Raw genomic sequence first — 14,365 nt, 5'->3', positions numbered from 1 at the left:
CATAGAAACGGTAGATATTTGCAAGACTGCTACTATGTAGGAGACTTATTTTTGGTGGCTACTTGGCAGAACTAAAGACTGTGGATAAAAATAGCCCATGGACAGATTTTTGCCTTAATTTAAGGAAAAACTTGTCAATTAGAACTATCTGAAGAATGGAATGGAGGAATGGGCTGCTTCAGGAAGCAGTGAGGTGATTAAGTGTAGATTAAACAGCCACTTGTTGCTGGAGTTATTACAGTAAGATATTCATTCATTGATTAAGAGGTGGACCTCCAAGCTCCCCTTCCAACACAGAATCAGTGACTTAAATTCTGATCACCACTTGCCAATAATTACTGTGTAGATTTGATGCTGACGCAAATGGAAGCTTCTGTTTTATGTTGCCTAGTCTTCTAATTGTTATTTCCTTATCAACACTGTTCCCACCTCTGGCAGATGGTAGCAGTTATCAAAGAAGTGATTTGTAGTTTTTGTCACCCTCAGGGAACTAGGTATTTTAGATTCATGTTTGTGTATATGTGTATACATGCACATGTGCTAAATCGTGTCCAACTCTTTGCAACCCCATGGGCTGTAGCCCACAAGGTTCCTCTGTCCATGGAATTTTCCAGGCAAAAATACTGGAGTGGGTTGCCATTTCCTACTCCAGGGGATCTTCCCGACCCAGGGATCAAACCCAGGGATCTCTTGCTTCTCCTGCGCTGGCAGGAGGATTCTTTACCACTAGCGCAACCTAGTAGTTAGATTATTATAGATTCATATGTCTCCTGCATTGGCAGGCAGTTTCTTTACCACTAGCACCACCTGGGAAACCCTCATAGGGCTGAAAGGGACCTTCAGTCTTGTAGAATGATTCTCTAAGGATATTTGGTCACTTTTCAACATGTCCTCTATCAAAGAGAGTTATTTTATAATGTTATTCTAAACCGATAGTATTTTTTTTTTAGTAAAACTGGATTGTCTGATAGCAGAAACCTGGTATAGGAAAGCTTGCATATGATAAGTACTCTTGAGAGGGAACAAGAGAACAGCTGGTGGTAAGGCCTTTGAAATTAACTGGCCACTTTCAAAAGCCTGGTAGATTTGTTCTCTGACATCATTAACAGGATAACACCATGATGTTAACTTTATTAGGCCTAATTAGTTTTTCTGTGCTTTTGTTAGCTCAGTTTCAGTTCAGTCGCTCAGTCGTGTCTGACTCTCTGTGACCCCATGAACCACAGCACACCAGGCCTCCCTGTCCATCACCAACTCCCAGAGTCCACCCAAACCCATGTCCATTGAGTCGGTGATGCCATCCAACCATCTTATCCCCTGTTGTACCCTTCTCCTCCTGCCCTCAATCTTTCCCAGCATCAGGGTCTTTGCAGATGAGTCAGCTCTTCACATCAGGTGGCCAAAGTATTGGAGTTTCAGCTTCAACATCAGTCCTTCCAATGAACACCCAGAACTGATCTCTTTTAGGGTGGACTGGTTGGATCTCTTTGCAGTCCAAGGGACTCAAGAGTCTTCTCCAACACCACAGTTCAAAAGCATCAATTCTTCAGCGCTCAGCTTTCTTCATAGTCCAACTCTCACATCCATACATGACCACTGGAAAAACCATAGCCTTGACTAGATGGACCTTTGTTGGCAAAGTAATGTCTCTCCTTTTTAATATGCTGTCTGGGTTGGTCATAACTTTCCTTTCAAAGAGTAGGCGTCTTTTAATTTCATGGCAGCAATCACCATCTGCAGTGATTTTGGAGCCCAGAAAAATAAAGTCAGTCACTGTTTCCCCATCTATTTGCCATGAAGTGATGGGACTGGATGCCATGATCTTAGTTTTCTGAATGTTGAGCTTTAAGCCAACTTTTTCACTCTCCTCTTTCACTTTCATCAAGAGGCTCTTTAGTTCTTCTTCACTTTCTGCCACAAGGGTGGTGTCACCTGCATATCTGAGGTTATTGATATTTCTCCCGGCAATCTTGATTCCAGCTTGTGCTTCCTCCAGCCCAGCATTTCTCATGATGTACTCTGCATATAAGTTAAATAAGCAGGGTGACAATATACAGCCTTGAAGTACTTCTTTGCTGATTTGGAACCTGTCTGTTGTTCTGTGTCCACTTCTAACTGTGGCTTCCTGACCTGCATACAGGTTTCTCAAGAAGCAGGTCAGGTGGTCTGGTATTCCCATCTCTTTCAGAATTTTCCACAGTTTATTGTAATCCACACAGTCAAAGGCTTTGGCATAGTCAATAAAGCAGAAATAGATGTTTTTCTGGAACTCTCTTGCTTTTTCAATGATCCATCGGATGTTGGCAATTTGAGCTCTGGTTCCTCTGCCTTTTCTAAAACCAGCTTGAACATATGAAAGTTCATGGTTCATGTATTGCTGAAGCCTGGCTTGGAGAATTTTAAGCATCACTTTACTACCGTGTGAGATGAGTGCAATTATGCGATAGTGCGATAGTTTGAGCATTCTTTGGCATTGCCTTTCTTTTGGATTGGAATGAAAACTGACTTTTTCCAGTCCTGTGGCCTCTGCTGAAATTTCCAAATTTGCTGGCATATTGAGTGCAGCACTTTAACAGCATCATCTTTCAGGATCTGAAATAGCTCAACTGGAATTCCATCACCTCCACTAGCTTTGTTCGTTGTGATGCTTCCTAAGGCCCACTTGACTTCACATTCCAGGATGTCTGGCTCTAGGTGAGTGATCACACCATCGTGATTATCTGGGTCATGAAAATCTTTTTCATGAGCTCAGTTAGTGAATTTTCATAAAAATAAAGAGCAGGAGAACTTTTGTCTTTTTCAGATATTGTTTTGGGACATTGGCAGTACCAGTGCTGGCTATCATTGAGTTGGTGGTGCTAGTGTTAAAGAACCTGCCTGCCAATGCAGGAGACATACGAATCTGTAATATCTAACTAGTAGGTTGCAATAGTGGTAAAGAATCCTCTTGCCAGTGCAGGAGAAGCAAGAGACTAGAGTTCAATCCCTGGTTCGGGAACATCCCCTGGAGTAGGAAATGATAAAGCTTACCCCCAAAGCTTTATAATTTTATCATTTTTGTGTGTAGATCATTAGAAATATGACCCCTCCCCCTACCTTTTTTTTTTTTTTTCTGTTTTTGTTAGAATTTGTGCTAGAATCAATTAGGACCAAAGTTCAGACACACATGTTGATTCAAGGATCAAAGTCCAGCAGGTAAAAGGCTAGAATCACCATGGCAAATCATTGCTGCTTTATTTTTGTGTTGAGTTTAACTAAGGTACATTCTATATCTACAAGACAAATTGGTGTCAGTTCTTCTCCAGACTAATGGTCATTTTTGGAGAGGAATTATTTACTAGCATAATTACTTTGTGGCATGTAATTTTATTGTCTAATGATATGTGTTGCAGTATTTGATAATTTTTAGTTGATTAATATAGGGTGATTCATTTGAAACATCTGTTTTGTTGTATTTGAAAACTAGAAGTATCTTTATTGTTTTTACTGATCTTTAAAGGTAATACATGATTATTGTTTAAAATAATAATAAAGAAATTTGGAAGTGCCTAGAGAGTAAAAATATCCCAGGCCCACATGTAATATAATCAGTTAAGTTTGGTTATTCCTTACAAACTTATCATCTATATATATATATATATATGTGTGTGTGTGTGTGTGTGTGTGTGTATGTAGATATAATGTTTTAATACATATTGTATTATACTATGCATGCTTTCTGTAACTTTTACAAATTTTGGTATAGCATACATATTGTTCTATCACAGATATGCTAATAGTTTTTTTTTAAGGGTTTTTTTTAAACAGCCATATAGTATTTATTTAACCAAATCAATAATCCCTAATTGGTGGGGATTTAAGTTGTTTTTTTTTGTTGTTGCTGTTATACAATGAACATCTTCATATATATATATTTGAGGAGCTTGTTTGTTCTAATAAATTTCTTAAAGCAGCATTGCCAGTCAAGGGTCTAAAGTGATCTATATTTCCAGATTTTCCTCAAGGAAAGGGTATTTACTCCTAACTGTATGAGAACATCTGTTTCTTCATTGAATTGGACTTCTAATTAGTGTAATCAGCATTAATTTTTTAAAAATCTGACTTTTTTTTTTTCATAATTTTACTAGCTAGTCTCGTATACTAGTTCAGTTCTTGAGGTCTTGATCCTAATGTAAATATACTCTCTACAAAAATCTTAACTTGTGTGTCTTTTGTATGATCAATAAAAAGAAGAAACTAAGTTAAAGACAACTATGTTGCAAGAGGTAATATAACTCTATATCCCTTTATAATATAGAGTTAATATTGGAATTGTTACTTTAACTCACTATAACTTAAGAGAAGTTTCCCATGAGACTTTAAATCCTTGGTCTGTTCGCTGAGGCTCTTTGGTATATCTCAGCTTATTATTTTTCAAAAGAATTTTTTAGTCTGGAAAGTGAATTAAATTTTCAGAGAGCCATAAAAATTGAAGCTAAACCACAGTTAAATCCAAAGTTAATTGCCTTATTGGTGGATATTTCAAAATGTGTTTTAATATGCACATTTTTAAAAAATCTGTTTTAAATAAACAGGAAACTCTGATGAGGAAGAAAGTGCTTCAGAGTCTGAACTTTGGAAGGGCCCACTACCAGAAACAGATGAAAAATCACAGTAAGTCCTGATGTTAATAGAAAATGATGTTGCATACCTTCTACAGTCAGTCTAGAAAGCTATGACCACAGCCATTTTTGATAACTTAATGAAAAATTTAGCATCATGAATGTTGATTTAAAGCCAGGGATCATGAGATCAGAGTTTATTCCCAGTCATTGTTTATGGCCACGAACAGCCAACTTACCCAGCTCCCTCTTGGTGAATAATTCTTTCCTCATCTCCCCTTAACAGATGACCCCCTAGACTTTGCTTAGGTTCTTTCAGAGAGGTCCTGGAGAAGGCAATGGCAACCCACTCCAGTACTCTTGCCTGGAAAATCCCATGGACGGAGGAGCCTGGTGGGCTGCCATGGGGTCAGGAAGAGTCGGACATGACTGAGTGACTTCACTTTCATGCATTGGAGGAGGAAATGGCAACCCACTCCCGTGTTCTTGCCTGGAGAATCCCAGGGACAGTGGAGCCTGGTGGGCTGCCGTCTGTGGGGTTGCACAGAGTCGGACACAACTGAAGTGACTTAGCAGCAGCAGAGCCTATCCATGATGTTCTGATTATCATAAACCTGTACAGGAGAATTCCTCCAAGATATATACAGGTGTCAAAGTTTTCTTGCCCCCAAAGACAGACAACTCAGCACATGCATTGTTCTCTGTTGGAAGAGCTGTTGGGATATAGGCTGGAATATTATCAGCTCTTATATACTGGGATGTTCACCACTTGAGCTTTATCTGTTGAAAAAGGATAAAATAATACCGACTACATAGTTTATTGTGAAAATTTAATATAATTAAGAATATAAAGCACCTGGTACAATACCTACCAATATAATAAGTGCTCAAATTTTAGTCCCGTTTTGTTAATCCAGTCGTATTAGTTCAAGTAAGAGATTTATTTAATCGATCATAATTCGCTAACTTAAGTTGATGATAAAACATCTTGCTAATTGTATAATACACTCTCAGTGTAATAGAATTCAAGTGTGTTGGAAAGAGGCCTTTTTTTAAAAAAAAAAAGATTGTTTTCTATGATCTTTTTTTTTCTTGCCAAATAAAGAATTCCAAAATGAGTGGTCATTATAGATCAGATTTCTAAAAAGGTATTGCTATCCTAGTCAAACCATCAACTGAACTTTTGACCATAGAATTCCCCCTTGAAGAGCTGAAAATGAAAGAATAGGTCTCAGAGTCCACTCACCTTTATGGCAGTAAAGATCCATAATAAAGCCTAAGAGGGGTTCCATAATCCAGAGCTCTTTGTGACCTTATAAAAACTTGACATGGTGTACTAACATCTGAGTACACACAGAGGTTCAGCTAATTTCATACATCTAAGTTCTTATTACAGTTTTTAAAATTCAACTGCATTTTGCTGTCGTGCTTGGGAAAAGGGACAGTAGCATGGAGAATACCAAATTGTAGGTAATTCTTAAATCAACTGTATCTGATTCTGTAGTTAATTTTTTTTTTAAATTGAACATGGTTGTGGGGTTTTTTTAATCTGTCACAGTCACTTAAAACAAAATGATAGAGTGTCATTGTGAATTTCTAATCTAAAAGAACATTTTCTAAAGAGATTGGTAGGCAGAATTTGTGTAGCTTGATTCTCTGTTCCCAGAAGGAAGAAAAGCAACTGTACGTACACTTAATCTTCACAACAGCTCTTTGAGGAAATGTAATGTTATATAAAGAAACTGAGCCCAGAGAAGTTAAATAATTTGCTTACCTAGCTAGTAGCTGACAGAGCTAGGACTTAAATACTGTCTGACTCGAAAACCTGTGCTGTTTTCATTGTACTGCTCTGGACTCCTAGCAATAATATTTATTTAGTACTTTAATTTTCATATTTTAATATAATTTAGTATCCCCTTTCAGAGTTCTGTTCCTTTAGATATAATCTTCACTTCAACAAATACATGTTTACTCTTCTCAGAGTAATAAAACCTGCAGCCTAAGCAGATCATCCCTGTTCTTAGGAGTAAGGCTTGTATTTTTCCTTAAAATAGTTTCTTCATTAATTTGAAATGAGAAGGAACAGAGTAAGTAATAAAGTCAACCAAAAACGTAAAGAGAAGCAGTGATATAACACAAAGTACTTCAGAGTAAAATCTTAGGTATAAATATGTTTAAGGATACATGCCACCATATACAACACTTTAATCAGTCTGGGCATAGATTATTTTAGAAGCCAAGAATTACTTGATAGCTGAATCATGAAATAGATATATATATATAAAAGAACCAGCAAATATGTTGGTTTGAATTATCGTAATTTCATATAATGTGTCACCTAGTAATTTTTTTCTCTGTTGATTTTAATCAATATGTATACTTTCTCTTTTAAATAGGGAAGAAGAATTTGATGAATATTTTCAAGATTTATTTCTGTGAGATGAAAGAGGGATGCCTACATTCCTTAATGTGAAGTGTACTTTGAAATTCTTCACAAAAGTTTTGTCTACAAGTTGCAACTTGAGTGGTTTGTCTTTGGAAATAAAAAATCCATCTAGGATGGATTGTCAGATGCTTTAAGTATTTTCAGTTCTATTGGAGATACTTTTCCGTATCTCTCATATATTTTTTCAGTTGCTTACCTACAGCTCTGATACATCTGTAGCTCAAGGATGGACCTAGTACACTTCACAGAGATCCATTGTTCCTCTTTTTATGGGTTTTTATTTTTTTCCCCACTGATTGCACATTTATTTTCCCTTGCCTCAGTTAGTCTATTTAAACTTTTAGGGTTATTGGGGTCTTACAAAATTATAAGGTAGATTAATTATGTCTTCAACTTCTTTACTTTCCTTTGACACACAGGCACCCCTTTTGAGAACCTGTTTTTTCATTAGCTACCTTTTATTTTTTTCCTTACATTTCTCTTCCTTCTTGCCTCTGCCACTTAAGGGAGTTTGTTATAATCTGATTTAATTCCCCAGTGTATGAGTAATTTATTATAAAGTAAATTAATATTACAGGAGGCCAAATGAGATCCCAATAGGCTAAAGCAGCTTATGTGTTCATGAAAGTTGACTTTCCAGTAAAGATTATGCAGTAATATAATTTAACTGAACAATACTGTGTGCATAGAGCTTGTCTCAGATACAGTCATACATAATGGATATACTTATATGCAGAGATATAAAATGTAGCTGCTTAATTTGGGGTTCATACCTCCAAGAGTCGATGGATGTGCTTCAAGAGATCTAAACATGCCTACAATCGATGTGTAAATTTTTGTGATTGTGTGTGTCTTAGGGGGAAAGGATCCATAGGTTTCACCAAATTTTCAAAAGGATTTATTGATTTTTTTCCAAAAGGTCAGACCCATTTTTATAAACAGCAGAGATGAATAGTGGAAAAGATGTATGATTTGGTGAGTAAGAGAGGACCTATAGAAAACAGGTATTTTGTTGAAAATTAAATGACATTTAAACATGGAATTATTGGCATTAAACGGTAAAACAGGTAATTATAGTATCTTATTTTTAAATAGTATCAGATTTTCCTTTTATTAAAGTTATTATTCATTAATTATTACATCGCTGTTTTACATGAGACACTGCTAGACATTGCTACAAAGGAAGTAGCTAGGAAATAGTCATTTCTAAACCATCAGAAAACAGTAAATCAATGTTGATAACCAACAAATAAATAGTTTGTTGTGTCTTTTTCTTCTCACTACTTTTAGTGAAAAAGAATCTTGATTTTTGAGGAAAAAGTATTGAAATATCCAGCAGGAAAACTGATGTTTTTAATAGAGTATATGAAGCCAAAACATTTTTATGATAAAAATTAGTAGTCATCAGAATATAAAACTCCTGCAAAACTAAACAATGACTGGGAAGAATATTCAAAGACCCTTTTAAAATAGATCCATATATTTGGTATTGCACGTATGGTTTATGGACATCAAGTTCATTTATAAATTTAAAGCATTAAATGTAATCATGGTGTTTAATCCATTCATATACAGTGACAGATAATTGGAGTCATATTTAAACGAGTCTTTTGAGAAGGCCTCAAGGTGATGTTTTAAAATTTTTTAATTGAATTTTTATCTTTTATTGGAGCATAGTTGATTTACAGCATTGTTAGTTTCAAGTGTACAGCTAAATGATTCAGTTATATCCATTCTTTTATCAGATGCTTTTCCAAATAGGTTGTTAAAAATATTAAGTAGATTTCTTTGTGTTATACAGTAGGTCCTTATTATCTATTATCTAGATTTTAAAGATTAATTATCCAACAGACCTATCTTAAACTTTGCTGTAGTATAGTCAGGGGAGTCCAGCAGACCATTGGCTTGAGATAAGTTATGCTTTCTTATACTTGCTCTTAAGCAAAGTTCCTGTTTTTGCAGACCTTCAATGGTGGCTCATCTCTGTGCCTCAGTTTCTTTTCTAGTGAATGAGGAAATAGTTGGAGCGGACTGATATTTGGGGGGTCCAAAATTTTATAAGGCTAAAGGAAGAGGGTTTCTTATACAGTTTCTAAAATAATCCTAAGTGGAGTTTCAGGATTATTTTAAGCAGTGAAAATAACATGTACATCTGTCACCCAACATGACTTATATAAACAACACTCATTTGGGTGTATATATATATATTTTTTTTGAGGGTTTTCTCCGTAAAAATATTAACTTCCAGGCACTCTTCATTTATACCTGTTTGTCATGATATTTATGCAAAATATCATTCATTCATTCATGTTTACTGAGTGCCTGCCTTGTGCCAGGCACTTCTCTAAGTGTGAGCAGAGCTGTGAACAAAATAGACAAAAATATCTCCTCTCATGGACCTTACATTCTAATGTGAGAGGAAGAGTCTTATAATTCTAAGAACCTAACTTGTAAAAATATAATAAATGGTGATTTCTCAGCCTCTTAAAATTGAACATTATCTCCTTTGTAACAGAACGTTTGAGGTTGATAGAGCAATTCATTATAATTTAGATGTTTTACAAAAAAAAAAAGTCAGTGGTATAATTAATATTTAGTCTGTTTTATAATTTGGTATGTCATTATAGAGAAGAAATCTTCCCTTATGTACAGGTGTGTACCATGTAGTAGAAGTTGTTGATTGTCTTTAGTTTCTTTTTTTTTTAATTTGGCTGCATTGGGTCTTAGCTGTGGCATGTGGGATCTTTGTATGTGGTGCAGACTCTCTTGTTGTGGAGCACAGGCTCCAGAGCATGTAGGTTCAGTAGTTGTGGCACACAGGCTTAGTTGCTCCAAAGCATGTGTGATCTTACTTCCCTGACCAGGGACAGAAGCTACTTCCCCTTCATTGCAAGGCTGATTCTTTATTAGTGGACCACCAGGGAAGTCCTGTTTCGTTTTCTTGACAATCAATATTTAGAATGCGTAGTAGATTTCTAATAATCACTTTTTTTAAAGTCACTTCTGTTGAAGTCCCTTTAAACTGTTTTTGGTAGTAAAGCTTTTGTATAATCAAATCACATGCTGTTTAATAATGCATAATATTTATTAGCTGATTTAACTTGCATTAGGATTATCTAAGTCATGTCTTACAAATTGATAATTCTATCAATGAGAAGAATAGTTTTGAATGTAATAATATATTCTTAGTTACACATAAAATAATTGATTTCAGACTTGGGAGAAAGGATGGGCATAGGATGACATACTTTTAAGCTACTGAAAGTGAAGTGGCCTTTACTGTTCCATTAGCAAAAGTGAAAGAAAGAGATAAGCATTTCAGGTGGATAACATTTAATGTCATTTTTCTTTGTTTCTTATATAGTACTTACATACATTATACATTCTGTTGCTCTTACATTAAGACATGTTGATGAGAGATTTCTGGTTCAGAAAAGGATGTGAGGTATGAATCATGTTCTGGGTTGAATTGTGTCCTACCTGAATTTCTGTTGAAATCCCGATTCCCAGTACCTTAGAATGTGGCTATATTTGGAGCTAATAAGGTAAAATGAGGTCATATGAGTAGGTCCTAATCCAGTATGACTGGTGTCCTTAAAAGAGGAGAATAGGACCCAGACACATGAGAGAAGACCGAAGACCAGGTGAAGACGGCCATTGACAAGCAAAGGAAAGAGGCCTCTTGAGAAATCAGCCCTGCCAACACCTAATCTTGGCCTTCTGGTCTCCAGAACTGCAAGAAAATAAATTTCTTTTGTTTAAGACACCCAGTATGGGGCAGCTTTTTTGTTACAGTAACCCTAGTAAATGCATACAATTAATAAGAACTTTTAAAAAAAGAATTGGTGACTAGTTTCAGGATTATATTGTTTTTAATTTAAAACAAATTGGCACCAAAAATGCACTTATTTTTGTCTTACTTTGCACTTCTGTTGAACTTTATTTTACCCTCATGGCTTTCAGGCTAGCAGTATATTTTCTTATGCTAGTCACAGGGTAGCTTTCCTGAAGAGTCTCTGTTACTTGATGGTTTGATGAATGAAATTTGCTGATGTTCTTTTTTAATGTTTTCTTCAAATGTAGAAACAGTATTTGTAATTTAGACCAGTTGGATTGTCTTACAACATTAGACATGTTTTGGATTTCTTGTCATCACCACCACCTCCTGAATCTTCTACAGCTAGTAAAAAGGAGAAAAGGAATATTATTGGGAGTCAGTGGATATGTAGTAGGTTTTTCCTAATATTAGAGTAATTATATAGCCTAATTCATAGTTTTAACCTATATCAAGTGCTAAGAGTTTGACCATTTAAAAACTTGAATTCATATTCAGAATTAGTCCATTTAGAAAATAAAATCTAATGACTAATCAGTTAATGTCTCAGTTCTCAAAAGAACCACTGAACTATCCAGTCTGGGAATCTGAGTTGTTGCTTTGTGTTGCCTGGAGATAAAATAATATTCTTAGTTTACAGAGGCTTCTCAGTGTAGTAGGAAGAAAATTCAGAAGTAATTTTTTATGGAAATAAAGTATAGAGATCCACATCCAGTATACCAAATACTAAATTAAAAAAAAGTCAGGAACCACTTAAAGGGCTTGATATACTGTTCATTGTAAAATTGGGATAAAGATTAATTGTACTAAGTTTAACTTTTTGCTTTTCACTGGCTCAGTAAAAATAACCATTTTTGTTATCTTTTCGAAGCGCAGCTCAGATCTTACTGCTTTCATGTTAAAATCCATCCCTCTAAGGACTTCCCGTTGCTCTCTGGAGGACAGATCCATAAGGAGGCCTTCAGGATAACACACCCATCTGCCTGCATTCCTGGCTTCATCTGGTATTTGGCTCTCTTTGCACTCTAGACTCCAGCTACACCAGTTTTCAGGTTCTTCAGTGCATCAAGCTTATTTCCACTTCACAGCCTTTGTGCATATTCTATTCTTTCCTTTCCTTTAAAACTCTTCCTCCTTTCTTTGCTTAGAAAAAGCCTATCTTCAGTGTAATATAAACATCCTTCAGGAACGACTTCCCTGATGCCCCGGGTATGCTTCTTCTGATAATTATAGTTAAATAATCGATTTTTCACTTGGCGCTCCCCTACCGGGTGGTAAGCTCTATGAAATAAGGACATCATCTTTCCCCAGGGCCTGCTTAACACAGGCCCTTGTACAGAATACGCAGCCACTAAACATTTAAGTGAATGTATATCCCGGAGTCAGGAACTCCTATTTTTATTCTGTTGAAGATACATCCTTAACCCTTTAAGCAAAATGCTTTTAAAATATCACTAAACACATGAACCATCTAAAAAGAATGTTGTATTTTTTTTTAACAAGGCCTTTTCAGACAGAGATGGTTTCTTTATTAAACAATAAGAATTTCTTACAAAACCTTTTAAGTCTTGAGCTCTTGAGACAAAATACGAAATGATGACATTAGTATTCCACTTTCAAGATGACATTTGAGTCATCTGATGAACTAATAGGTGATCGTAAGCATCTTAACAGAGGCTTTCTGAAGATTATGTTAAACCTAACTGAGTGACTTTAGGAGTAGAAATTTCATCAGGATAAACAGCACTAAGGAGAAACATCTGAGGCACAGACAGAGTCTTAGGGTACCTTCAAGTCACCCCACTCTGCAGGCCAGCTTTACATCTAGGGCTTCCTTAGATCTGGAAATGAGGCTGGAGATCTGTAAAGCTTTCTCATTATCAGGAGAGGAACGTTAAGCTCAGAGAGGTTAAGCAAGATGCCCAAAGTCTTAGAGCTAATACAGAATGTTAGGACTAAAATTATTTTCTCACCTAAACCTGATTGATCCCACTAATCCTATGGTTTTCATATTATTTCTTAAAATTCAGTATTCTGTAGAGGTACCTCAGGAGCCACTTTATTGAGTGGATGAAAAAACCTAGCCCTAACCCCAACTTCGACTGGACCAAGCAATTCTATCTTGAATTATAAAGTAAGATCTTGTTCAAGGTTATAAAAACCCTGAAAACCACTAATGAGCATCTTATAATTCTCAGTCTGTGGGCAGTAAAGCAAGTTTCCTGTTTGCATTTACTTTTTATGCTTTTGTCATGTGAGATTAAGCTCTGCTGGACTTTACAAGAAGCCAAAACAGATTCCATCTTACCTTTTTCCGTCGTATTTCCTTCTTCCTGCTTTTTCATCTCTTCAATTACCTTCATCTTTTCATCATACTCATCAGCTAGGGATTTCCATTCCACTCTGTTGTTTTGAAGACCATTCAGCATAGGTGTGATTTCTTTGTGAAACCGTGAGAACTCCTAGAGAGAATTTTAGGTCAGAAACTACTTAAATCATTTGGTTCATTTTCAGTACCTTTCATATGCAGAGAAGGAGCCCTCAGGAATTATTACAGTGCTCAGAGCTGTTAGGATGAGATTAATTCAGTACCTTGAAAGTGGGAAAGGTAGTTCTTGTCTTTCCTGCTCACCTAAGGAAGTTTATCCAATTTGCTCACACCTGAGTTCTCTCACCTTTCATTGCATCCTTGAAGGGAAGATAAGGGCAGTACCTCAAACTACCTTGGAGAAATGATGACACCCTTAGTGACTTTCCATGAAGGATGAGGGTGACTTTGATTTTAGTTACAGTCTGAAAGAAAAATTCTCATCCAAAAAATGATATATTTCACTCAAATAATCTGTTTACTTACCTTATATACAAAAGTACAGACAAAGTCAATAAATCCAACTTGAAGTTTAGGTAGTTCATCTTTTTTGTTTCTGTCCATCATAGGCTAGAAAGAGAAATAAATTATTTAAAGATAATTTTCTAAGATCCAGTGGACAAAACAGACTGATTTGTATCGATAATTTTTATTCAGTAGTGCATTTTTATGCCAAGGTTTTTACAATGGGTTGTTGCTGCAGCACTGTTCTCTCCAGATCCCCTTGTTCCCAAAATTCATTTGCAACCAGGAGTGCTACCTGCAAAGGAGGAGGACATGATTCATGACTTAACAGAGAATTGACATTTTATCATAACATTTTATCCTTACATGAGTAACATTTAAGGAAAGAATTTATAATTAATGCTTGAGGTATTGTCATACCATATGTTCTCTGGCTTTAAAATGATGTTATTTACAAATTATATTGAAATGGGCAAGGGAGATTTCTCTTCCTACTTCAGTGTGGTAGACTCATTCTGGGCGTGCCAATCTCCTAGCTGCTATTGCCACCACTTCTCAATAATAAAAATGGGAGAAGGGAGGATGTCTAATTCCATTTCATTATGCTTCAAGCTCCAAAGCTTCCCAGATCCTCCTCTTGTCCTGCTTAT

General features: G+C 35.9%; 2 protein-coding genes across 6 annotated transcripts in view; one reads left to right on the top strand and one right to left on the bottom strand.

Moving 5' to 3' along the window:
• The window catches only part of LOC129555533 (protein FRA10AC1), a 38,910-nt gene extending 31,739 nt beyond the window's left edge, over positions 1-7,171 (top strand). For 3 of the 4 annotated variants that reach the window (XM_055425060.2, XM_055425059.2, XM_055425063.2), the window contains 2 exons: positions 4,575-4,653; positions 6,998-7,171. In XM_055425060.2, coding sequence (XP_055281035.1) covers positions 4,575-4,653; positions 6,998-7,040 — 122 coding nt within the window. In that variant the 3' untranslated portion in view covers positions 7,041-7,171. Of the gene's footprint in view, positions 1-2,589; positions 3,570-4,574; positions 4,654-6,997 lie in introns of those variants that run through there. The other variant, XM_055425064.2, reaches the window with a different exon arrangement.
• Positions 7,172-11,165: 3,994 nt separating this feature from the next.
• PDE6C (phosphodiesterase 6C) overlaps positions 11,166-14,365 on the bottom strand; it is a 51,771-nt gene continuing 48,571 nt past the window's right edge. For both annotated transcript variants that reach the window (XM_088842144.1, XM_055425058.2), the window contains exons 19-22: positions 13,936-14,010; positions 13,737-13,820; positions 13,191-13,344; positions 11,166-11,227 (exon numbers count right to left, since the gene is read on the bottom strand). In XM_088842144.1, coding sequence (XP_088698270.1) covers positions 11,166-11,227; positions 13,191-13,344; positions 13,737-13,820; positions 13,936-14,010 — 375 coding nt within the window. The remainder of the gene's footprint in view (positions 11,228-13,190; positions 13,345-13,736; positions 13,821-13,935; positions 14,011-14,365) is intronic.

Source organism: Moschus berezovskii, chromosome 12 (genome assembly GCF_049115385.1).
Source record: "Moschus berezovskii isolate FMDL1 chromosome 12, NW_MosBer_1.0, whole genome shotgun sequence".
Taxonomy (NCBI): Eukaryota; Metazoa; Chordata; class Mammalia; order Artiodactyla; family Moschidae; genus Moschus; species Moschus berezovskii.
The sequence above is the reverse complement of the archived record's forward strand: the minus strand, read 5'-3'. Positions and strand labels throughout refer to the sequence as shown.